Genomic DNA, 27,738 nt, shown 5'->3' with positions numbered 1-27,738 from the left:
GCTAGACCACAACAAACACAGCCCACACGTTAACCAAGGTCAGAACCAGATGAGGATTGATTTTTTTGATTGATTGAAATTTGTATTAACAGTTTGCAGAATTACAGTACATTTCAAGCACAACTCAATACAAAGACTGTTAACTGTGAGGGGAGGACGACCCAATAAAGCATTACACTTGTTTACAAGAGGGTCCACCTTGTTCAATTCATCAAAAACATTTAGAGGCGTACAAATAGACACTTCTATATAGCCACACAGGACGGGTTTAGAAAACGATGGTGGCATTTTATCATGATTACTATAGTGAGGACCTATTATATTATATGAAGATAGGTTGAAAAGTGGTGAAGTGGTCCTTTAAGCGTATGTAGTAACTATTCATTGATTCACTCGCATACCAAAATCTGGCTGAAAAAAAAGCTTCACTGCATGTTCTCAGGTCAAATAGTGTGATATGCAATTACAATGTGATTAATCAATATTAATTGATTACAAAGCCTCTAATTAATTAGATACTTTTTTAATCGAGTCCCAGCCCATATATATATATATAGGCTATATTTCTAATTAATTATTTGGGGGCCCACTTGCAATATTGCCACTATAGTGGCCGGTCCCGGTTGAGAAGCACTGATGGAATGGCCCATTCTCACAGGAGTTCATGCATGGTGATATCACCAACATGCCAGTTTCTGGTTAATGATTTTTGTTCACCGTCTCATCCAACACAACACCCTATATAGCTGCTGGCCATGAGCCACTCCTTGTTCAGCTGCTGTTGAGCTGAGGGTACAAACCATTTAGGTTGAGTTTGTTTTCCTCTGACTGACTGAGCTCTCTTGAGTCTTATATGATAACCAACCAGTCAGTGCCACAATATTGCACAGGCCAGAATTTCCAAATTTAGACAAGAAGGCATATGCATGATGCATCCTAGATAAGTATACCCTATAGGACTATTCCATTTGCCTCTAAACGATAGGTAAATATATATATATGCTCCTGACTGTTGACAGTAGGGCATTTATAAGGTCACACACTAATATAGTGTATCACCTGTTTTGACAAATAAATGATTATTGGTCTTATACTTACTGTCAATGAACAACATGGGGGGGGGGGGGAGGATACCTTACTTCTAATTACCTGATGGTAGGCGGCTACTATATATACACAGACTATAATTAAACGTTTTCTCTAAAAACGTATTAAAGTCAACAGGCGTTATGCAGAGTGTGTTAATGGGATGACTGACCTGCTGATAAATTATAGCCTTAAATTTCCTGTTGGATGCTATCCTGCTCCGGCGCTCCGCGTCCGGAAGGACCGGAAAATAACATCGTAGCATATTAGGTTGATGTGCGAGTCAGTGCGCGCACACACACACACACACACACACACACACACACAGCTCCCTCCCCCCCTGCGCACGCACGCACGGCACACACACATTCTCTGCTCCAGTCATCCTCCACACACACACACACACACACACACACACACAGTGAGTGAGAGACAAGCAGCGAGCCGCTGCAGAGACTCAGAGCAGCCTTTTCAATGGGACACTGTCTGTCTTCCACTGAGGACTTCATTGGCTGTCCGAAAACTGCGCACCGTCCGCGGCGGGGATATTGGTTTTTATAGGCCTGGCTATACTCTACTGACTACTACCGTATACCGTACTAGCCTACTACTGTACGCCTTGATTTAATTCTTCATATTTTACTTTTTTTTTCTCTCTCTCTCTCTCTCTCCGTCGTTCCAGAGGAACTTTTTTTGCATTTTTTTTTTTTTTTTTTTGCATTTGTTTTTGTTGCATTTTTCATTCATAAACTTCCACCTAATGGTTCGTGAATATGGGGCCAAGTTGTTTTGGTTTCTCTCTGGGAAACATCCTCTTGATTATAACGCAGCTGTGGTGTGAAGGTAAGAGTACGTCCTCAATCATATGCTTTCTGCTGTAGCACGCCTATTGTTGACAATTACTGGATGAGCAAAGGATAATGAAGTTGCCCAGATAAACTTTAAATCATATATTTTTTAAAGAAGCATATACAGGTTATCCTATACTTTTGAATAAAATTAAATAAATGAAAGCCTTGGCTTGTATAGCCTCATGTTAATGTCGGTATAGGCAGTGATATTTGAAACAACTGAATAATTAGGCTAATTGGTTTATCTTCAAAGGGTGTAAACTACTTGTTGTATTCGTTAGAATAGGTTTGGCTGGATTCTTCATGTTTATGGATTCCATTTGGCTGGAAGTGGAAGATAGGTCGAGACACTTAAGAGCTGCCTCTCAGCATCAGTTCAGCGCACCTTATAAAGCAGTCTATAATCACTATACGGACCTACAGTTGTATTACACTAGGATATGGCATTATATAGGCTGGTGTGTATCCTATTTGTGTCCCATGAATTTCCGGATAACATAACTGTTTGGACTTGGAGAGATATAGCCTTAGAGCCGAATTGTCGCAGTTTTTGATTTCCAAAACGAACGAGACGAGACTGTTATACATTTGCTTCTGGAAAAGTAATTTCCGGAGATGTTATGTTATACAGAAAACGTTTTCTTTGTGGATGAGATCATTCAGGCAATACCACCACCAATCCACGGGTATAAAGTTAATTGTTTAATGTTGGAGCTGGTTTATTTGCAGCCTATACAGTCAGTGTGTAGTGTGTAGGGCTAAAGAGTTGTTGAAGGGGCTTTGACATTAAAGGTGAATAGATTGTGCACATAGCCTACATCTGCTTGCGACTGCAATCTGAAGTAGCCCACTTATAAATATGCTCCCCATGGTGTTATATGCATGGCGCCACGTCGACTCTTAGAGGGGAAAATGCATAGCTCTATATATCATAATATTATAATCCCATTCACAATCCCACACCCCAACTGTACTAACACATTCCCCTCCCATGCGCGCTATAAATATAAAGTCTCCCCTCATAGCCCACAGTGTGTAAATCGCAGTGTGCTGCAAAGCATGCGAAATCCGGATGGTTGGACCAATATAGACCATTGTGTGGAATTCCTTCATTTGCTGTGGGATTTAAATCTATTTCAGTCAGTGTACTGCCTCCTATATCGATTCTGTCATCATCGGAGACTTGGGAGTGCCAAGGAAAAGTTATCACAGTCTTTGAATCGAGATCTAAAAAAATCAATAATGTACTATATCCCATTGTCTGTACATATACCATGTAGCCAAAAGTGGTGTTGCCAATAAGCATATATAGGCCTGGACCGACCTGCGTAGTTACCCAAGGGAGACATTTTGGCAGTGGTGTTAAAATGACTGAATATTTAAGTTGCCATATGTGTAATGTAATGTTCTGTGATTGTTTTTCATTGTGACAAGCCTATAGTATGAAGACTATAGACTTTACCGTCCTCTTTGTCCGGTTCCCATGCAGTCCGCTAGGGATGTGTGAGGTTACTATAAATTCTGCCCAGTGATGTGAAGACACTATAAGGAGGCGTTCTGCCAGAGATATGGCCTTGCCATACAGTAGGCTCATAAAAAGGCTACAGATTTATAGCCATGCGTACTGTACTGTACTGTGTAGGGCTACACGGTAATAACATGCAATGATGCATTCTCTTAAGTGTCTCTATGTGTGGTTTTTGTTGTTGTAATCATCATAATTGAATGTTTATTGAGTTCAGCTCATGATGGAGCACATGTTGTTGACTCTCAAGGACATTGAGTTTCATTGCAATATCGCGGGTGCTGAAATCTGTTTGTTTCTTTAGCGTGCGTATACGTAGGGATAGATACACACACACACCACACACCTGCCTGGTTTGTGGTCAACAAAAGCACCACATTGGTTCCCCGTGCAGAGAACACTGAACTGCAGGCAGATGTGTGGCAGGTGCTCCATGTCTCTGGGTAAACACTGTATGTTTGTCTTCTTTAGGGAAATATCACCTGGTATTACAAAGCATACACACCGGTTTGCAGATTGTGGGTTAGACTTTACACTCCATGAAAATGACACCGCGATCGGATTGATTATAAGTTATTTTCTATTTATGTGTTTTCACTTTAGAGAGGAATGGCACCAGATGCCCGAGTATACATGAGCTGTTGACATCAACTGTAGGGCATTGAATATCCTCCACCCCCCCCCCACCCCTTCTACCCAGATCAAACGTCTATACTAGAGATCACACATGCTCATGCCATACTAGGCTATATATTATCTATTGTCTTATAAATGACAGAAGTAAGGATTTTAATTCCTCTAAAAATGTATGTACATATATAGCATATACCCACCGTGAACGTGAAGTGTCTCTATGAATTGAACACACTGGACCACGCTGGAAATAAGCCCTCTGGGCTTATAGCACCATTGTATAATCGTACCACTGACTGTACTATTTGCAAATCAGTTAAAGTATTCATAAATCAATCAATCAAAAAAAAAGTCTTCAGTTACAGGTTAGGTGTGCATGCATGGACCTCCAGGTGAAAACAAAACCAAACAGCTTTGTATCGTTGTTATCTTTTATCGTTGCTATTAGTACCCAAACAAGAACCATATCTGGATTGTTTACTCAGGCCACGTAAAGAACAAACTAAATTTGAACTCAACATCCCTGCTGTTCCATGTTACCAATTACTGGTGATTACATGGTGTTTCTTGCTGAGGTAATCAACCAAAAGGAAATTGGCAATCAATGCCACTATACTAATGGCAATGAATCTACATATTTAAATGTGGTTAGCTGGGAATTAGGCCCACATGCAGGGTACATCAGTACTTTATAAGGTGAAGTAAGCTGGTTTAAGACACAAAGGAGAGTGGTCCTGTAAACCGCAATATGCATACTTACTGTTTACTGTAGCTTGAGATTTCTTTCTTTTCTGTAAAGAAACATCTTTGGTTTGTATCTGTACCTTTCCTCTGTTTATTTTTAGTCTACTCCCTTTCGTTCATTGACATCAGATCTCGTCTGGCAGTCTCCGGTTATCAAGGTCAAACCAAAGGGACTGTCAACGCAACTCACTGAGACCTTACATCAGCCACAGACGCAAGACAAGTTTGCATGGCATTGGCAAACTTTACAGATGCAAATGATTAGAGTTCAAACTCCAATAGCTTTACTGACTCTTCAGTTTGATGATGAAACGACAAACAAAACGTTCCAGATATAAGAAAAGCTGTGGATGAAACAAACCATCTACATCTACATTATGCTCTTGTCAGATATCCAACTGAACTGTCCCATCTATATCCATCAGTCCTCCTGGAGAGACGTGGTTGTTTATTATGGAAGCAGATTGATCTGTTTATCTGCTGTCGTGACCTTGCTACTGTATGCGTGACCCCACACTGCCCTCTGGCCTTTGAAACCTTAAACAAGTGCTAATGTTCACCATGGGGTCCTTCATCCCAGAGGAAGACATGCTGGGAGTGGCTCTGAGCTGGCTCTCCTCCTGGCATTAGCGCGCAGATTTTCATCAGCATCCATCGCTTTTGAGAAGGACCAGACCGATAAATCTCATTTGATACATGCCGCTATTTGATTTAGCCCCTTATTACATTATATGATTTAGTTAAGCTTGTGTCTTGCTGTTGCTTATGGATACATTATAAATCTTCTCGATTCTCCGCTCTTGCTGTCACGACGTCTCTTTTAGTATAATTGGAAAACACTGTGATACATAAAGTTATTTGCTAGAGTGTTTGGTGTTTCTGTTTCGTTTCAGTCACCGTGTCTGTGGATCTCTCTAGTCTAGATCTTTTAAACGGGTGGGATATTTTCCCAGTGCAGACCCAGAGTAGCTCGCCATTCTTTATTTTCCCATTTCAGACCCCCAGAGTAGCTCACCATTCTTTATTTTCCCATTTCAGACCCCCAGAGTAGCTCACCATTCTTAAAGACCACAGCTGTAACCGCTGAGAACAAAGTCATTACACTTAGCCCATCAACAGTCAGAATTGACTGTGACTGCCTTTCACAATTCACAAACTGTTGAATGTGAGGGGAAATGGTAATATTGACTTTGTTTCGTTTTAGTAGCATTTAGTTAATTAGAGAGGTTTGAGGTGGTGGGTATAGATAAGAGTTGGGTTTGTACTGTACATGGAGGCTATCAAAAGGGCATTTTAATAAACATAAGCTCAATTAAAGCACTATTTATTAAACGGAGAGAGAAATGTGTGCTAGTAGGGTAGAACTTGGACGGACAGTCAGCCAGTGCTTGTCTAATTTGTCTTGGGAGCTTCCAAAAAAACCCAGAAACATTGAGCGATTGATGCTTTCATCCATGTGGATCTTTGTGGTGGGCCTATAGTTAATAACATCAGTTACAGTATAAGCAAACAGATACAGTAGGCTCACAGTTGCTTGTTGTTCTCCTTCTCAGAGGACGTATATAGGACATCATCGTGGATGATAATTGGTTTATTGTTGTTGCTGTGAGGTCTGTGACGACCAACCTCCAACTCAAGGCCTCCATGGATGCTCCTACACTACCTGTCAAAGCTCCATCCCTCATTCCCCTAGTCAGTGAAGGGTCACCCCCCCCCCCACACCCCCCTGCATGGGTAGAATCTAATTTGCTGTGGTGGAAGGACAAGGAGACATTGATTGAAATTTTGCCCTCTGGGCATTCAGCTCAGTTTTTCTCCTCACATGGGTCTTGGTCTTGACAAGTTATTTTCCAGGCGCCAGTGGTGCATGCCGTGTTTTGACCATCGCTTCGCGACAATGAGAAAAAACAACGATGGAGCTGATCTGATTAGATTGTCTGGTGTGCATGAATGAATGCAGTACATAAACACTTTATTTTATCCTTTTTTAAAGTGCAAACCTGAGTCAGGGCGAAAGCTCACCTATACAGGAGCCCTTATGGCCTTCTTTATGCTCAGGAAGCAGTGCATATAGCTCCCATCATATAAATGGTAATTGGTGCATTTGTATAGCATTTTTTTTTATCCAAAGCGCTTTACATCGATTGTGCATTACATTCACCCATTTGCACACACATTCATACACCGATGACAGAGGAAACCATGCAAGGCACCAACCTGCACATCGGGAGCAGGATTAGGGGTTCAGACTCAGAGTCTTGCTCATGGACACTTCGAACTGGGGTCAATGAGAGCTCCGTGACCAGCTCATGAACAAACACTATTTCTGAATGACTGAGATCTTTTGTAAAGTAATCGCTTCTGGAAAATAACAGAAGACATAATTATACAGTAATACATTATTGTCTGCTGTGTTGCTTTTCGATGTGTACACTGTGTAATTTTATAGAGGTATCTAAAGAGCAAAAAGTACGTTTCTGAACGTGCCACAAGTATCACGAGACTGTCCACCGTTTCCTGTCTGGCAGCCAATTAAATCTCACGATACCCCCGGAACAGAAACGATACCGGCTGCTGTTTAACCCATTCTGACCTGAGATCAGATTCATACGAGGTTTCCACTGGACACACACTGGTCTGATTAACCCATTCTGACCTGAGATCAGATTCTAAAAATGTCAGTCGTTCTTTTCGATTTAAAAAAAATAGCAGACCTACAAGCTCGTAGCGCGCCACTCGGTGGCGCGATATGAGCTTGTAGATCTGCTATTTTTCAATAGCTAAAGCATAACATACTGCTAACACCAAAATGGGTTCCCGTTCAGAATGGGTTAAATCCTCAAATAAAATGTACTGTGCACTTTCTGTGCACATCGAAAAGCAAGTAATTAGAAAACAAACTTGTGATATGTCTTCTTTATGACTGAACCGATTGTGACACGGGTCTCAATGGTTCATAAATAATGTTTGTTATGAGCTGGTCCAGCTTGCTCCATTCACTGCTTTGTATTCATGTCACACGATACCTGCTGCTGTTTAGATCCTCAAATAAAATTATATTCTGTGGTGCACATCGAAAAGCAAGTGATTAGAAATCAACCTAGTGATATGTCTTCTTTTATATTCCTGAACCGATTATATGACAAAGCGGTCTCAATTGTTCCGAAATAATGTTTGTTATGAGCTGGTCCAGCCGGCTCCATTCCCTGCCATGTATGTATTCATTGAACTTCCGGTGTTCGGGTTTTGGCTCCCATGAAAGTGTCATGGCGCAGCCCAGTCACGTGACCATTTCCTTTCCTTCTCTAAGCTTCCTTGGACTAGCCTACTACATGTTGTCTCAGTAAAGCTGTTGCCAGACCTGGGTAGACATATAAGGCGCAGGCGTTTTCCGCTGTCTGCTGGCGTCTTTTCCGGGTTTTTAGATAGCTGGTGGATGGAAAAGAAGCTCCACCCACGCGGCAGAATGCCGCTCGGGCAAGCGTTCCCGGGAATCTGGCCGTCGCGGCATTCAGCCGCGTGGGTGAATGCCCACGCGGTGAATGCCCACGCGTAGGTGCCCTTTGAGAGCGGTTTTGAAGGAGTCTCTAGGAATTCACATGTCTTAATGACTGTTGGTAGGGCGTTCCACATTTTGGTGGCATAGGAGCGAAAATAATTTAGTCCCTTGTTTGTGCCGAATCTGGGTTGCACATGGTTTGTTGAACTCCCTCTGGTGTTGTGGGTGTGGACTTCGTTGACATTAAGGAAGTATTTAGACATGGGTATCTTGGTGCTGTATCGAATCTTGTGGACCAGACCCATTGCAAGGTGCTGTACTCTGTCGTCAACCCTAAGCCATTCCAGCCTGTCAAAGTGGGCAGTGGTGAGATGGGTTCCGGGAGTGAGACCAAGTATAGTAGCCAGACCAATTTGTTTTTGGGAAGTCTGGAGCCTTGTTTTAAGGGCCTTTGAGGTGCTGTGGTACCAGAGGTGCATGTATAGTCGAAGAAACCTTGTACGAGGGCTCCTGTTGGGGTCTGTTTTTGTTGACCAGCGAGGAGATCCTGTATAAGAATCTTGTTCTTTGGTTGACTTTTTTGATTACGTTGGTGGCCATTTTATCACCGGATAAGATTTGAAGGTAATTTCATCTTTTCGTGTGATAATATTGTCACCCACTCTAACCAAGAAGCCATCTGCCTTGCTGAGATTATCTTTTGATCCAAAGAGAATGGATTCAGTTTTTCCCAGGTGTAAGGATAGTTTGTTATCAGCGAGCCAGGTGCAGATTCTACCGAGTTCAGAGCTGAGGGCCTTTTCAACCTGCAGTTTGTTCCTGTCCGAGACCAGCAGTGCCGAGTCATCTGCGAACAGGAACAAGTTACAGTCACAAGCTGATGTCATGTCGTTTACATAATATTAGGAACAGTAAAGACTAGAATATTGAGTCATTTTTAGTCTGAGCGAAGCAGATGAGGCCATCTGTATTCCCAGAACAGGGTAGAAATGGAACCAAATGGGGTCCAATTTGTAGACTCTTGGGTTACTGTATACTAACACTCAATATTTTAGTGAATGACTGATCACAGGCATTACCGTATCTCAACCAAAACAATAAATGTCTTTAATGCACAGTGCACTGGGTTTTGTGATCGGGACAGAGATATTATTATGCAGTGTACAGTAAGTGCTCTAATGATTATAGCATCAGGCTCAATCTCCCGCTGTACTGATGTGTCATGGGTTCAATATTTGACATCGCTCCCTTTCCCAAAGGAATTCTAAAACTGGATTCATAGTCGCACAGCTATCCCCTAGGGGGATGTTCTATTAGATTTCTTAACCCATTCTGACCTGAGATCAGATTCCTACGAGGTTTTCCACTGGACACACACTGGTCTGATAAACCCATTCTGACCTGAGATCAGATTTAAAAAAAATGTCAGTCGTTCTTCGATTTTTCAAAAATAGCAGACCTACAAGCTCGCTATGAGCTTGTAGATCTGCTATTTTTCAATAGCTAAAGCATAACATGATGCTATAACACCAAAACGGGGTTCCCGTTCAGAATGGGTTAATGACTGATGAACATGGTACACTGCATTTCTCTCAGGGCTAATTGGATTACATTATGGGATAATTGATTATTATGTTATGGCATGCGCCAATAAGGTAACCTGAGTAATTATCCACCTGGAGGCAACAACAGGCAAAGTATACAAACTCCTGCCAAAAAAATGAAATCTCATATTACTCTGACTGTAAAGTTGTCTGTAAGGATTTTCCACTGTGACAGGAAATTACTTCTAAACTACGTTTATTGCTTTTTTTGCTCGTTTGTTTTTCCTTAAAGGACCACTTCACCACTTTTCAACCTATCTTCATTATAATAGGTCCTCACTAATAATCATGAAAAAAATGGCGCAATTTTTTTTTCTACTCAGTCTGTGTCTCATATAGGAGGGCTGTGGGCAGTTTAGAAACCGTCCTCCAGTGACATCATCGGTGGGGAATACAAGCTAATAGAACCTGCAGTGCTTTCTAGTCCTGAAAAGTTGCAATGCGAAAATGGAAGCCATTGTTCTCACGATAATGAAAATCTAAACATTCTAAACAAAAATCTGCCTAATGATGATGTCACTGGAGAATGGTTTCTAAACTGCCCACAGCCCTCCTATGAGACGCAGACCGAGTAGGAAATAAATCGTGACATTTTACCATGATTATTAGTGAGGACCTATTATATTATATTATATATGAAGATAGGTTGAAAAGTGGTGAAGCGGTCCTTTAATTTGTGGCAACAAAAACAAACGGCAAAACAGAAATGCTTTGCTGAGGTTGAAAGATTTGTGAAAAAAGATAAAAAATAAGTTTGAGACTCAGTGCAGTATGATGAAGCCATATTGTACATTGTGGTACGGTATAGGCTATGATGAAGCCATAATTGTGCATTGTGTTACTGTATGGGCTATACTGGCAAGGCAAACCTAGGGGGAGAGAGATTTGAAGACATTATGATCAATAATAACTTTCATCCACTGAATTACTGTACGGCGTGATGCGCGCAGCCTTTTAGTTAATTGGTTCATTGCGGAGAATCTCGGACATGATTCTCATAACTGTTATGTCTTCTGGGAGCAAGGCCTTCATGACGTGAATATTATGGAGTCATCAGTCGCTGTGTTAACCCATTCTGACCTGAGATCAGATTCATACGAGGTTTTCCACTGGACACACACTGGTCTGATTAACCCATTCTGACCTGAGATCAGATTCTAAAAAAATGTCAGTCGTTCTTCGATTTTTCAAAAAATAGCAGACCTACAAGCTCGTAGCGCGCCGCTCGTAGCGCGCCACTCGGTGGCGCGCTATGAGCTTGTAGATCTGCTATTTTTCAATAGCTAAAGCATAACATGATGCTAACACCAAAATTAGTTCCCGTTCAGAATGGGTTAAATATGCCTGCATGTCACCACGCTAGACCTCCTTTGTAATAAATTACACAATATTCTTGTGTTGGCTAGTGCGGTGGGGGGGGGGGGGCAATTGGAAAGGATTAGAAAATGAAATAAGAAAACAATAGTAGGTGTACTATTGTGTATTTATACCAGAATTCAATTCATACATTTATCGTGACAGTTTAAGCACTTTCAATTTGGATATATATGTCAGAGCGAACACTTTTAACTAAAATATTTGCTTCTGGGGGTCCCTTGAACAACACTTTTTGAGATGAGGGTCCGTGGCCCAATAGAGATAATTCTGGGGGTCCTTGACATGAAAAAGGTTGAACACCACTGATATAGAAACATGGGTTTTTCAGAAAACTGTTTTTAGAAGTGTTTATTTTTAATCGCCATCAGTCCAAAATGTGTTAATACAGAAGAATTCCAAGTGCTCTCACTGGGAACTGTTGGTTACCAAGAGATGTCAGTCACTGGGAGGGTGGTCTGTTGACCTGTCTGTAAGCTGGTCAGTTAGATAGTGTGGTCTGATGACCTGTCTGTATGCTGGTCAGTTAGATAGATGTCAGTCACTGGGAGGGTGGTCTGTTGACCTGTCTGTAAGCTGGTCAGTTAGATAGATGTCAGTCACTGGGAGGGTGGTCTGTTGACCTGTCTGTAAGCTGGTCAGTTACTGTAGATAGATGTCAGTCACTGGGAGGGTGGTCTGATGACCTGTCTGTATGCTGGTCAGTTAGATTGATGTCAGTCACTGGAAGGGTGGTCTGATGACCTGTCTGTAAGCTGGTCAGTTAGTTAGATGTCAGTCACTGGGAGGGTGGTCTGATGACCTGTCTGTAAGCTGGTCAGTTAGTTAGATGTCAGTCACTGGGAGGGTGGTCTGTTGACCTGTCTGTAAGCTGGTCAGTTAGATAGATGTCAGTCACTGGGAGGGTGGTCTGTTGACCTGTCTGTAAGCTGGTCAGTTAGATAGATGTCAGTCACTGGGAGGGTGGTCTGTTGACCTGTCTATGTAAGCTGGTCAGTTAGATAGATGTCAGTCACTGGGAGGGTGGTCTGATGACCTGTCTATGTATGCTGGTCAGTTAGATAGAGGGTGGTCTAATGATCTCTCTGTATGCTGGTCAGTTGGATAGCCCGGATGAAAAGTCACTCGAAGCGTGATTATCTTTTATTATTGTCAAAATCTTCGCATCATTTATTAGCAAAAATATCTACAGTATATATCTATTTGGCCATGTATAGAGGTTTGAGAAACGCTGGGCTATAGTTGACAAGACTGTCAAGGTATGGATGTCATTTTTTGGGGTGACCACTGAGCACAGTCTGCAATTCACACACAATTAGCTCCTGTTTACTGTACGGTGCAACGGAAATAATTGGACATTGGAAATGACTGTGAGCCACGTGGTGCAACTGTAAGCATTTTCTCCTCTGTAGCTCATCAGTGGAAAACAATCAGCATGACTGTTCATTAGTATGCCTATTGATTAGTTAGGTTTCCAGATACGTGTCTTTCAAATGGGTCGTTACGGAGGGGACAGATGCATGTTGACCTTGGGGGAGAGAGAGAGAGAGAGAGAGAGATGTCACTGGGTTCTGCCGTAACCACAGCCCAACCTTCCGTTGACGAACCAGGATTATAATGAAAACACTGCATGCCGTGGTTTGTCCTCCATGCAGGTCAGTAATCACAATCTGCTCTGTTTACTGTTGACAAGGATGTGAGTGTGTGTGTGTGTGTGTGTGTGTGTGTGTGTGTGTGTGTGTGTGTGTGTGTGTGAATAGCCCCCAAGCTATTAATTTCAGTGGAAGTTGCTCAGTGGCGTTTTGAAGCACCCCGGAAAGACTTCCGGAAGTATAATTATAACTCAATGGCTCGAGCGAGCGGAAGTTTAGCCTAGCCTAGGACGTCACGAAGTTTAGCCTATAGCCTAGGACGTCATGAACGTTCGTCCACTTCCATTAAACGTTATCTTCAACGTTGGATAGCCTTACTATGGGGGCTTGGCAGGGATGTGCACACATAGACATCAAAGGGCAGTGGCTTTAGCCATTTAACCCGTCTGTAAAACAACTGCCCTTTCCAGACCATGAATGTAGTGTTTACTACACGGTGAAAGAAATGCAAAATGCCACTCTTTTCCTTTCCATGCCGGAAGGAAGGCAGCATTCAGGAGAATTGCTTTTTCTTCCGAAGTCTCCTGAACTTTGAACACAGTATTTTGCGATGAACAAATCCACAATCCACTGTCGTACACCTGCATCTCCACTAGCTAAAGAGTGCTGGGTTGCGCCCTGAAAATAGCTGATCTACAAGCTCTCAACGCGTCGTGAGCTTGTATATCTGCTATTTTCCAAAAGTGCCCCCTCTTACTGGATTTCAGCCCCCGCCCTTGCCCCCTCTGACGCTCTCTGCACGTCGCTGTGTTGGGGGGTGTTTCTAGACGTGGCTACTCCCTCCCAGAGCAGAGGTATAGGTCGTGAAGAGCCCCGTAACCCATGAGCTCATACGGCGATGCACACGGCGAGCTAATTGAGTTCCTGTCTTTGTCTGGGACGACGGAGAGGAGAGGCGCTCCGCCCCGCCGCTCCGCTCCGCCCCGAGCCGTCCAGTCCATGTCTTTGTCTGGGACGGCGGAGAGGAGAGGCGCTCCGCCCCGCCGCTCCGCCCCGAGCGGTCCAGTCCATGTCTTTGTCTGGGACGACGGAGAGGAGAGGGCGTCCCTCCCGGCTCCCGCTCCACTCCGCTCCAGCCCAGATGAGTCCAGTCCATGTTCTTGTCTGGAGATCACAGCGTCCTGCAACAACCTTCCCCCTGCTGTTGTCCTGACATTGTAAAAAAAAAAGAGAAGAAATGACAGGACATAACTGGCCATAATCTGCCATATAGTATTTCATGGCCAAACTAATTGACAGTGGCCGTGTTAAACAGTGCAGATGAGATATTGTATATGAGGTGGACTAGCGTGCCCTCTACACACGTGTAGCCGCATGTAAATCTCACTGAAAGCACGGATAATTACAGGGGGCTTATTGGATGGAGTTTTGTAATGATAATCAATATCATATTGACATTACAATGATTACATCATTAATGACCGAATCCATAATCGCAGTATGGTATGCTTCTGCATTTTCCAATCACTGTCACTCCATTTTCAAAGTGATTCATTTTTTTTTTAGTTGTGGACTTTTGTTTTTTACTTTGAAATGTATAAACCTTTGCATTTAATTGAATTGGAATGAGGAGTGTTTTAAATGTGCTTTTGGAAACAAACTATGAAAGATGTGCTTACACACAAACGACCTCATGATACAGACATGTTTGGACTTGTGATGTGGATGATGGATGATGTGTCAAGAATGTTCCTGAAAAGGCACATTTTCTGTCTCAAAGTTGAACTCTTCAAGAATGCCCATTAATAATATGCCCATATAATCTTAGAAATTATTGTTTTCATCCCTCATGTGTCTTTTATTGTTAGGAGAAGATTATAGGCCTACTAAATACAGTAGACCTGGATATCTGCATCATCTTTGCAGAGCATAAAGTCACAGAACAAAGGAGCTGTTTGCTCACCGGGCCTGCAGGGTCTCACCGGGCCGGGCCTGCTTGATCCATTCAACTAATTACTTCTCATATAAACTGCTTACTTTCCTTACTTGGCTTCATTCCTGGGAAAGAAATTGAATTTTGAACGATATAAACAAATTGCGTTGTGTGTGTGTGTGTGTGTGTGTGTGTGTGTGGGGGGGGGATTGTACCCATGGCCGCTTCAAGCCAAAACCAGTTGGAGGCTACAGATTTGGACATGAGATTATACAGGATTTACAGGTATAAATGTGAATGAAGTATGAACCTATCATTAGCTGTGTGTGTGTGTGTGTGTGTGTGTGTGTGTGTGTGTGTGTGTGTGTGTGTGTGTGTGTGTGTGTGGGGGGGGGGGGGGGCGGGGGGGGGGTACCCATGGCCGCTTCAAGCCAAAACCAGTTGGAGGCTACAGATTTGCACATGAGATTATACAGGATTTACAGGTATAAATGTGAATGAACCCATCATTAGCTCTGTGTGTGTGTGTGTGTGTTTGTGTGTGTGCGTGTGTGTGTGTGTGTGCGCGTGTGTAGAGTATTTCACTATGAACTCATTGTATCATTAGTGAATGCTGAATGGCTGGTGTTTTACCCACGCCAATATGCTCCAGCTCATTATATTCTATCGAGGGAACATTGCCCTCTAGTGTCAAGTATTGGTTTAGCTGCAAGCCGGGACAATGAAATGGATTTAACGTCTTGTATTTAATTCAACCATGTGTATATAAACATGATTTGCTGCTTTGTCAGTTGTCATATTGATCAAAGCCTGTTTATATGGTTTCCTCACATGACCTCATCGTGAGGTAACTGAGGTTTTATTTTGTTATTTAGATTTATGACAGTATATGTGCTTGTGTTTGCAGTCTGTTCCAGCCAGTCGTTGTGCTGCTCATGTTGCTTTCGGCAGGAAACCTTTTGAGGTTTTTTTCTTTTTTTCTTTTGCATAACTCAGTGCTATTGAACACCCTTTTACGTCTGTGTGTTGTTTTCAAAAAATATTGAACCAATGGAAAGTAGTAAAAAGTGCTTTGGACAAAACCTCTTAACTCCATTGGACCCTCAAAATGTCCACCACCTCTCATGGAAGTACTTGACAATACATAAAGTTACAACACCAACTTTGATGAGGCTGTATTGCTTTGTTTTAAAAAAAATATAAGGTTTTCTTTAGTTCCCAAAAAATATATATTTTTCATTTCCTGAAAAATGAACATTTTGGAGTTATGAGGTTTCCTCCCGAAAGCAGAGATATGGTTATTCTTCATTTCTTGAAATTCCCTTGCAGCAGTGCAAGACTGCACGTGTGTGCAATTCCTCAGGAGAGTTTCTTCCACTGAACAAGTTTGCTCTAATTTCCTTCTAATTTCCTCTAATTTCCTTCAAAGAATTTCCTTCAAGTTTTTGCTCTAATTTCCTGGTGTGACACCGTCGTATACGAAAATAGCAGATCTACAAGATCGTAAAGCACTGCATCCGAAATGCGTTGTGAGCTTGTAGATTGTCCCATTTTCGACATAAGATGCTGCCATACTACAAAGTCTACATTCCAGATGACGTGTTCTTGGAAGTATTCTCAGGGGCCCTTGAGGGAGTTCCAGGGGCTCCCCAGCTAAATGATAGTTTGGAACCAAATGGACCCTTATGTGACTGTAACGTGACCCGTTAGGGTCCATTTGGTTCCATTGGTATACTCTCAGAGTTAAATTAACATTGCTTTTACAATATAAATGGGGGTCCCAGTGATAGAAATGCCATGTAGACTAATGCAGACTAATATGCATGTCAAACTGGGGGTCCTTGAAATGAAACGGGTTGAGAATCACTGGTCCCTGGTCATCTTTTCAAATGGGGGTCCGCAGGCTAAAATTAGTGTCAATTTGGGGGTGCTTGACATGAAAAGGTTTGGGAACGTCATGCTTTAGCGATCAACGCCCATGCAGTTCAGTTTACTGATGTGTGTTTCTCTATAAAGAACATTATGGTATTGGTAACATCCCTGCCATCACACATGAATAGAATATGGGCCAATAACAAATACATTAGAATACCTAGTAGTAAGCAACCTTAATACTACTCCTGGAGTGTTAATAATATGACTGGACCTGCAAGGATTTACTGTGTGAAATGAATGACTCCAAACCAATCTTTTCCCAATCAATAATTGAAAAACAAAATGTCTGGCACGTCAATGTGGTGGGAAACGGAAATTCGTTTTTCTATAGTTTATTTCTTTTGTTGCAGATTAAGTTGACAGTTGAGGCACTGAAACAAACTTAGTCTACCTCTCTTATATTAATAATAAAGGATAATTGTGTTCCTGTCATTGTAGGTGGAATTGAAATAGTCCGAAATAGTCACGGTTTCAAAACGTTTCAGAAATGGCATACATCTACAAACACACTATACACGCTTGTTGTATTCATCCACGAAGCATATCGGATCGCCATACTTCGTTGTGTTGTATCTTAAGTGTTTGTACGTTCCAGTTTTTGGTATGTTAACAAACGGCCCTCGTGAGACTGTGATCTAGATTTTGGATACAGGTGAAAACGCATCCCTAAAGTTGGAGAGATGCCCTGAAACGAAATCCCTCTGTCCCGCCCAGCTGCTGCTGGCTTTCCAAACAAGTGGATGTTTTGGTCCTGTTTGCGTCAGCAATGCTTTTAACCCATTTAGACCTGGGAACGATTCTACAAAATGTCTTCTAAATCCTGACAGTTTTCTGAAAAACCCTATGTTTTTATGTCAGTGGTTCTCAACCTATTTCATGTCAAGGACCCCCAGAATTATCTGTATTTGGCCACCGACCCCCACCCCATCTGAAAATTCGTTGTTCCAGGGACCTCCCAGAAGCAAAGAGATTTGAGTTAAAAAACAACGTTCGTTCTGAAATAATATATATTCAAAGATTTGCGCCACATTTTCACGATTAAAAAAAAAAATAGCAGACCTACAAGCTCGTAGCGCGGCACTCTGAGCTCGTAGATCTGCTATTTTTCAACAGCTAAAGTATAACATAATGCTTGAAAGTTGAAACACCAAAACGGGTTCCCGGCCAGAATGGATTAATAAAGGAGGTTATAGTTCCATGAGTTTCTCTCCATCGGTCCGGCGGGCCTGCAGGCCACATCTGATCCATCAATCCAGGCCTCTTGTCATCCAAGTCCAGCTAAATTAAATCAATGTCTGAAACCAGAGCCAAGGCCTCAACTGCACCAACAACAGAAATAGAAAATCTAGTTTTGCCGTCTGCTAATGACATTAGTGCGTTCCCTGAATGGCCGCCCTATATACTGTCGTCAAAGAGGAACATAGCAAGGATATAATTACAGACGGAACACTCACATCTCCATTTTCCTGTAAAACACAAAGCCTGCTATAGCGCTTATAGATCCCAGGTAATGATTAATTTCTTCATCTGTATCATGTTATCCTTTGTAATTAAACTTCCCAAGGTGAACGCAAGGAGAATCGGAAACCACATCGTATTATTGACCATGTGAGAAATGCATTAAAAGAGCTGCATAAGTGTCATTTGAGCCCTCAGTCCAATTTCCGTTAACGGAAGAGGATGAAACGTATATCAAAGGGGGGGGGGGGGGGGGGGATACAAATTAATGTGTGTCATATGTTATGTGTGTCATTGCGATGTGCAATTCGAAACTGCCCCCCCCCCCCCCCCACAAACACACCTTTTCCCCATACTGTACTGTCCCTTTTTAAACTTTCTTTATATGATGATTTCCTGTTTTTATAGAATGTTTGTCTAGTCAAAGTCAAAGTCATACGATTTGTCACACACACACGTTACCGCAGTGAAATTTGTTCTCCGCATTTGACCCATCTCTCTTGGAGCGGTGAGCCACAGCCAAGGAGTGGTGAGCTGCAGCCGTGCCGCACTCGGGAATCATTTGATTAGTAGATCTAGTCTAAATGTCTAAAATGTTCCGATGAATTGAAAATGGTGGACCCTGTTGTACTAAACAAGCACTTCATTAATCATGGAGTCGTCCACAGCCTGCAGCAACAGTTCTTGTATTGACCTGTATAGCCTTCGTCTGAAATGTACCCCCATATCCTGCATATACCGTGAAATAAGAAATTCAATCAATCGATCAATGCAATCGATCAATCAATCAATCAATCATTCCATCCTTCCTTCCCTGGGCAGGCTCCACGGCGCTGTACTTCCCCCAGGCGGAGTACACGGAGACGGTGTACGTGGGCCAGCCGGCGGGCTCCCCGGTGCTGCAGGTCCACGCCATGCCGGAGAGCGAGTCGGAGCGGGCCCACTTCTACCTGTGCCGCTCCAGCAGCCTCCGGGCGCCGGCCCACAGCCACTGGTTCCACATGGACGTCCACACGGGGGTCATGACCATGAACAAGACCCTGGACGGGAGGGACTTCGCCTTGCTATGTGAGTCGCATAACAGGTGTTGTAGGAGCCGTAATGTGTGGCATTCTAATGTGCTATTATGATTGACGACGTAAGGTATGTCACTTTAATGGGCACTGCACAGGTAGTGGGCGTGTCACTCTAGTTTTATGGCGTTACCTGGGTGAGGGAAGTTGGATAGAGAGAGGAGGTGAGCGTGGGAGAAGACAATTCTGTTGACCGTATCAAACGCACCTTTTATCACCTTAACAACCACGTTCAGTTATATCTAAGACCAGGCTTTCCTCCGAGGTGGTGGAATTTGGAAAGCCTGGTGAGGCCAGGTTATCTTTTTAGTAATTTAGTAATACTAGACCGGTGCCCGGCTGTAGAGCACTGAGTCGGTAATGATGGAAGTTGGAGATTCAATACCCGTAGTGACCGTGTGAGAGTATACCCGGGCCGTTCCACCCATCTGTCTGTGTCCCTTTCATGGCCATATATGGAGATTTCTGTTTCTGTCTCTCTGTGTCCCTTTATTCCTATATTTGGAGTTCTGTGTCGGGCATGCCCAAATATGGAGTGTTGTGATGTCAGAACAGGCCAGCTCCATATATGGACCCTGGGCAGGGGGCCCTGTCCAGAGCCCGGGCAGGGGCCTTTTGTGGCGGTTCTGGACAACCGTGGGTCCGACCGACTGGACACCGGGCACTGCACTCCCTGTGGGGGTGTGGAACGACTGGACACCGGGCACTGCACTCCCTGTGGGGGTGTGGAGCGACTGGACACCGGGCACTGCACTCCCTGTGGGGGTGTGGAACGACTGGACACCGGGCACTGCCCTCCCTGTGGGGGTGTGGAACGACTGGACACCGGGCACTGCCCTCCCTGTGGGGGTGTGGAACGACTGGACACCGGGCACTGCACTCCCTGTGGGGGTGTGGAACGACTGGACACCGGGCACTGCACTCCCTGTGGGGGTGTGGAACGACTGGACACCGGGCACTGCCCTCCCTGTGGGGGTGTGGAACGACTGGACACCGGGCACTGCACTCCCTGTGGGGGTGTGGAACGACTGGACACCGGGCTCTGCCCTCCCTGTGGGGGTGTGGAACGACTGGACACCGGGCACTGCACTCCCTGTGGGGGTGTGGAACGACTGGACACTGGGCACTGCCCTCCCTGTGGGGGTGTGGAACGACTGGACACCGGGCACTGCACTCCCTGTGGGGGTGTGGAACGACTGGACACCGGGCACTGCCCTCCCTGTGGGGGTGTGGAACGCGTGTGTCCATTTTTGAAGTCGGTGGACAGAGAGACAAGGTGCATTTATAGATAGAAGAAGATGCTCTTTGCATACCAATATCATTGTGCTTCCAAGGTAATAATGTCTCATTCACTGCTCTCCTCTCAGGATGGTAACGTAATACCGTGAAAGTAAAAAAGAAAAGCACTGTCCGATATTAAAACAGAGACATCTTTCCTCTGTCTCGGCCTCGCCGTGTCTCCTCAGATAAGGGCTCGCCGTCTGTGATCAAGCTGTCCCTGAGCGCCATGGCGCTGACCTCGGCCACCCGGAAGACCAAGTGCATCGTGCGGAGCCCGCTGCGCGTCACCCTCGTCTTCGTCAACGACACCATGCCGCCGTGCGGCGAGACGGACATGAAGACCCTCTGCTTCCCCAACCGGGACTCCCTGAGTCCCCACATCATGGAGAACAGGTTCCCCGGAGCCCTGCGGCAGCTCCGGCGCCTCACGCGCATCAACGTCTGCCCCAACTACACCATCTCCTACAGCGTGGAATCAGGTTAGAGAGACAGACATAAACTACACCATCTCCTACAGCGTGGAATCAGGTTAGAGACCAGACATAAACTACACCATCTCCTACAGTGTGGAATCAGGTTAGAGACAGACATAAACTACACCATCTCCTACAGCGTGGAATCAGGTTAGAGACCAGACATAAACTACACCATCTCCTACAGTGTGGAATCAGGTTAGAGACAGACATAAACTACACCATCTCCTACAGTGTGGAATCAGGTTAGAGACAGACATAAACTACACCATCTCCTACAACGTGGAATCAGGTTAGAGACCAGACACAAACTACACCATCTCCTACAGCGTGGAATCAGGTTAGAGACAGACACAAACTACACCATCTCCTACAGTGTGGAATCAGGTTAGAGAGACAGACATAAACTACACCATCTCCTACAGTGTGGAATCAGGTTAGAGACAGACATAAACTACACCATCTCCTACAGTGTGGAATCAGGTTAGAGACAGACACAAACTACACCATCTCCTACAGTGTGGAATCAGGTTAGAGACAGACATAAACTACACCATCTCCTACAGTGTGGAATCAGGTTAGAGACAGACATAAACTACACCATCTCCTACAGCGTGGAATCAAGTTAGAGACAGACAGACATAAACTACACCATCTCCTACAGCGTGGAATCAAGTTAGAGACAGACAGACATAAACTACACCATCTCCTACAGCGTGGAATCAGGTTAGAGACAGACAGACATAAACTACACCATCTCCTACAGTGTGGAATCAGGTTAGAGACAGACAGACATAAACTACACCATCTCCTACAGTGTGGAATCAGGTTAGAGACAGACAGACATAAACTACACCATCTCCTACAGTGTGGAATCAGGTTAGAGACAGACAGACATAAACTACACCATCTCCTACAGTGTGGAATCAGGTTAGAGACAGACATAAACTACACCATCTCCTACAGTGTGGAATCAGGTTAGAGACAGACATAAACTACACCATCTCCTACAGCGTGGAATCAAGTTAGAGACAGACAGACATAAACTACACCATCTCCTACAGCGTGGAATCAAGTTAGAGACAGACAGACATAAACTACACCATCTCCTACAGCGTGGAATCAGGTTAGAGACAGACAGACATAAACTACACCATCTCCTACAGTGTGGAATCAGGTTAGAGACAGACAGACATAAACTACACCATCTCCTACAGTGTGGAATCAGGTTAGAGACAGACAGACATAAACTACACCATCTCCTACAGTGTGGAATCAGGTTAGAGACAGACAGACATAAACTACACCATCTCCTACAGTGTGGAATCAGGTTAGAGACCAGACAGACATAAACTACACCATCTCCTACAGAGTGGAATCAGGTTAGAGACAGACAGACATAAACTACACCATCTCCTACAGTGTGGAATCAGGTTAGAGACCAGACAGACATAAACTACACCATCTCCTACAGAGTGGAATCAGGTTAGAGACCAGACAGACATAAACTACACCATCTCCTACAGAGTGGAATCAGGTTAGAGACAGACAGACATAAACTACACCATCTCCTACAGCGTGGAATCAGGTTAGAGACAGACAGACATAAACTACACCATCTCCTACAGCGTGGAATCAGGTTAGAGACCAGACATAAACTACACCATCTCCTACAGCGTGGAATCAGGTTAGAGACAAACCTATTGGCAGCAGAAACATAAACATCCCAGTTCAATCTGGTGTCTGTCCATATGTTGGGCATGTCATTAGAGCTGATCTACAAACTCACAACGTTAATTGGCCATATGCAGACCGCGGCCATCTTACCGTATAAGTTAATGGAGAGGTGCTAACAAGGTGCAACTTCCCATAGACAGCCCATTCATCCACACAGAAAAAGTCCTGTCTGATTGTATTAAACAACGTCAAACTCACTAACATTGCAGCTGTACGAAAAGCTTGAATTATTCTCTTTCTATCAAAGTGTTTGTGTCATAAAGATCCACTGTCGAGTGGACATGTTATGAGCTACTTTGTGTCCTCGCAGGTGATTATTTTTCTAAGTGTTGCAGTTTGGAAGTGCTCGTTAGATATCACTCAACTGCCCTGCGTACCACCTGTTTTGAATTAGCACATAATGGAAGAGGCAGCAGGACGCTGCTTTACTGAAAACGAGTGCTTCCAAACTCTGACGGCAAGATGGCCGCAGTCTGCACATTAGCAGAACTACATTTACAATTTAGGCATTTAGCAGACGCTCTTGATCCAGAGCGACTTACATTAAGCAAAAACAAAAGCATGGCATACATCACATGTATAGTTAAACTAAGAACGTAACAGTGGAGTATCTATATGTCAACTATATACATACTATACTATGTGTACTATAAAGTGCTATGACTACATAAAATGCAATTCTAGTGCTAGTCTACGTAACAAGCTATAAGTCTGTCTAAAATACTATCTAATACTATCTAAATACTAATTAAGTCTATATAAAGTGCTATACCTAAATTGTAAATTGTAATATAGGTGAAATTAGCAGAACTACATGTTGCTTTGCAACACACTGTGAGCTGATGTATCCGCTATTTTGAGCATTTAAAACTGCAGCAAAAATGTAGAGCTGTTTGGTGTCAGCGGAACTTTGTTGTGCACGCTGCTGTGTCGTTAACGTGATTCTCCCCCTGTGGTCATTCTACCGCTTGGCTGCAGACATCCCAGCGCCCTTTGCTGTGAACGAGAACACAACAGAGCTGGTGGTGACGGCTCCGTTGGATCGCGAGGAGAGGGAGATGTACAGCCTGGAGCTGGTGTGCACCGTTCTGACAGAGAAGAACATCAGCAAAGTTTACACCCCACTTTACGTCAACATCTTTGACGAGGACGACAACGTGCCCTATATCAATGGAACGGACGTGGCGGACGTGGTCATAGATTTCGTCCGTGTCAAGGTGAGAGTCTCAACCCGAGACTATATATTCCCATCATGTAATATCCAGTGCAGTGCAGTGGCGTGCACAGACATTTAGAGGGGCAGGTGCTCAAGTGAAAAAAAGGGCACCTTGTGCAGCGTGTGGAACCGGCCGGTTGCACTTAATAGTGTGAGATTTATAGATTTTGGGGCATAAATATTATATTAGAAGCTTTTTATTTTAAATCAAGAATTGATCAATGTCACCATGGTCCACATACTGTACACTATACTTTTTTATTTGTTTAAGGGCACATTGCTGTCCGGAGGGCAAGGGCAGGTGGTGCTCTAGCACCCCCTAGTGTCTACCTGTGCACGCCACTGATCCAGTGCATTTTTGCAAGATTCTTATTTTAGTATTTTGTTGGTGTGTTGAATGAATTGTTGTTCCCTGTTACTGCCATCATTATTTGTGATCACTGTGGTGTCATTCTGCAAGGTGGATCTTTGGCACCATGTTACCCTGTTACTGATCACTGTGGTGTAATGTGTTACCCTGTTACTGATCACTGTGGTGTAATGTGTTACCCTGTTACTGATCACATTGGTTTAATGTGTTACCCTGTTACTGATCACTGTGATGTAATGTGTTACCCTGTTACTGATCACTGTGGTGTAATGTGTTACCCTGTTACTGATCACTGTGATGTAATGTGTTACCCTGTTACTGATCACTGTGGTGTCATTGTGCAGGGTGGATCTTTCGGCACCATGTTACCCTGTTACTGATCACTGTGGTGTCATTGTGCAGGGTGTTACCCTGTTACTGATCACTGTGGTGTAATGTGTTACCCTGTTACTGATCACTGTGATGTAATGTGTTACCCTGTTACTGATCACTGTGGTGTCATTGTGCAGGGTGGATCTTTCGGCACCATGTTACCCTGTTACTGATCACTGTGGTGTCATTGTGCAGGGTGTTACCCTGTTACTGATCACTGTGGTGTAATGTGTTACCCTGTTACTGATCACTGTGGTGTCATTGTGCAGGGTGGATCCTTCGGCACCATGTTACCCTGTTACTGATCACTGTGGTGTAATGTGTTACCCTGTTACTGATCACTGTGGTGTAATGTGTTACCCTGTTACTGATCACTGTGGTGTCATTGTGCAGGGTGGATCTTTCGGCACCATGTTACCCTGTTACTGATCACTGTGGTGTAATGTGTTACCCTGTTACTGATCACTGTGGTGTAATGTGTTACCCTGTTACTGATCACTGTGGTGTCATTGTGCAGGGTGGATCTTTCGGCACCATGTCCGTCTACGATAGAGACATCACCTCCAGGTTCTCCAGAGAGAGTCAAAAGGAGAACAAGTATGTCGGGACGATGCTCACCAACGACTCGTGGATAAAGGAGACGTTTAAAATAGAAGACCACCTACGGGAAGAGAAGGCCATCTTTGGCAACATCCGAGGGACTGTCCATGATTACAGTAAGTACAGTATATAGTCCAGAACGGTGTGGTCTTTGGCAGCAAATTTAGATTTTAGGTTTTAGTCATAGTCTCTTCAATAGTTGTCATTTAGTTTCAGTCACATTTTAGTCACCTGGAATGTCTTAGTGTTAGTCTAGTTTTAGTCGACTAAAATAATGTCATAAGATTTTAGGTTACGGTTGATTTAGTCGACTAAAATGTGTTTTGGCGGGCCTTGATGCCGTCGTAATGACTGATTTTACATTATGCTGAAATTAGCCGATCTACAAGCTCACAACGCTTCGCGGTGCGACGCGTTGTGAGCTTGTAGATCGGCGAGCTTGTACATGGGCAACCATGGTATCGGCGAGCTTGTAGATCGGCAACCAAGTGTACAATGACTTATAGTCGATCTCCTGTCCACCAGTCCCTTCCTAACATTTTAGTCTAGTTTTTATATTTTGTCAGTATATTTAGTCTTAGTTTTAGTCGCCATCGCTTAGTTTTCATGTAGTTTCCATTTAGTTTTCGTCATTGGAAAAAGGTTAGTCGATTGACATTTTTCGTCTTAGTTTTAGTCGACGAAAACAAAACTTACTCCAGAATGATGCATGTTTTGGACTGGGTCAAAAAAACCCGAAAGCGGTGAAAATACAACCGCCCGTTTTCTAGGGGTGTCAAAAACAATCGATTCGAATTAGAATCGCGATTCCCGTTATGAAGGATTCAAAATCGATTCATATTTTCCAAAAAGAAAATTCTGGTTACAGTTACAGGAGTTTTCACTACATGGTGTTTGTGATATGAAATGTAAGCTTTACCCTAATCACAGTAAACATCATGTCTTCAGTCATGTTCAAGTTACTGTAGTCACTTCAGTTGACTTGAGTAGATTGTGATGAATTCATACTGTATGTATTGAATCGAGAATCATTGGATTGAGAATCGATTTTGAATCGAATCGTGACCCCAAGAATCGAATCGAATCGAATGGAATGGTGGGACACCCAAAGATTCACAGCCCCATACCGTTTCCCCCTCCTCATTCTCCACCTTGTGTCCTCCAGGCCTCGTCCTCCTGAGGGACCTGCTTGTGACCGAGAACCGGACCTTCCAGCTGGACTACCTGGTGAACGACACCACGTACCCTGGTCCCGAGGGAACCGTGGTCCTGCACTACAACATCACCGTCTCACCGGTCCCCATCACCTTCTCTAACGTCACCTATCTCTTCACCATGACGCGCAGAGCCGGCATATACGCTCAGGTAACGTGAGGGTTCCTTTCTTCATGTTTCAAATGCGTTGTTTCTAAAAAGAAAAAAAAATGGTTTTCTGAAAAACTTATGTTTTCTAATGTCAGTGGTGCTCAACCTTTTTCCCTGGAACAACATATTTCCACCATGTTGTGTTACGTCAAACACCGCATTGCGTTAACGTTAACGTTAACGTTACGCTACACTAAAAACAGTCTGGTTTGACTCGTTGTATGTCATCTGTTCTCAGATCGGCCGCGTCTGCGTGGACAACTGCCTGAGGTTCCAGGGCATCAGCGTCACCTACCGCCTGGAGGTGGCCGATAGGAACGTCTCCTCCTCCTCCTCCTCCTCCTCCTCCGCGGACAACAACATGCAGTCCTCCTGCTACGCGGCCATCGGCGTGGCCCAGAGCCTCCGGGACATGTCGGGGGTGCTGTACGTCAACGACTCCAGGGCGCTCCAAGGCCGGCCCGAGTGCCAGGACCTCCTGTACGTCGTCGTGGCGCAGGACGAAGCCACGCAGCAGGAGAGCAGCACCCAGGTCCTCGTTGTGTTGGACAGGGCAGGTAATGACGCTGAGGATGGAACTGACATGTTATTATAGTGTTGGACAGGGCAGGTAGAGACTCTGAGGATGGAACTGACATGTTATTAGTGTTGGACAGGGCAGGTAGGGACTCTGAGGATGGAACTGACATGTTATTAGTGTTGGACAGGGCAGATAAGGACTCTGAGGATGGAACTGACATGTTATTAGTGTTGGACAGGGCAGGTAGGGACTCTGAGGATGGAACTGACATGTTATTAGTGTTGGACAGGGCAGGTAGAGACTCTGAGGATGGAACTGACATGTTATTATAGTGTTGGACAGGGCAGGTAGAGACTCTGAGGATGGAACTGACATGTTATTAGTGTTGGACAGGGCAGGTATAGGGACTCTGAGGATGGAACTGACATGTTATTAGTGTTGGACAGGGCAGGTAGAGACTCTGAGGATGGAACTGACATGTTATTAGTGTTGGACAG

General features: G+C 44.0%; 1 protein-coding gene across 1 annotated transcript in view; it reads left to right on the top strand.

The window, feature by feature from the left end:
- Positions 1-1,690: 1,690 nt before the first annotated feature.
- ret (ret proto-oncogene receptor tyrosine kinase) overlaps positions 1,691-27,738 on the top strand; it is a 49,353-nt gene continuing 23,305 nt past the window's right edge. The window contains exons 1-7 of the mRNA XM_080782220.1: positions 1,691-1,929; positions 19,057-19,302; positions 20,774-21,067; positions 23,777-24,015; positions 25,274-25,472; positions 26,522-26,721; positions 26,960-27,278. Of these exons, the coding sequence (XP_080638346.1) occupies positions 1,860-1,929; positions 19,057-19,302; positions 20,774-21,067; positions 23,777-24,015; positions 25,274-25,472; positions 26,522-26,721; positions 26,960-27,278 (1,567 nt within the window). The 5' untranslated portion in view covers positions 1,691-1,859. The remainder of the gene's footprint in view (positions 1,930-19,056; positions 19,303-20,773; positions 21,068-23,776; positions 24,016-25,273; positions 25,473-26,521; positions 26,722-26,959; positions 27,279-27,738) is intronic.

Source organism: Protomyctophum bolini (genome assembly GCF_963924005.1).
Source record: "Protomyctophum bolini genome assembly, chromosome: 14".
NCBI classification, from domain to species: domain Eukaryota; kingdom Metazoa; phylum Chordata; class Actinopteri; order Myctophiformes; family Myctophidae; genus Protomyctophum; species Protomyctophum bolini.
This window is presented reverse-complemented; position numbering and strand designations above follow the sequence as displayed.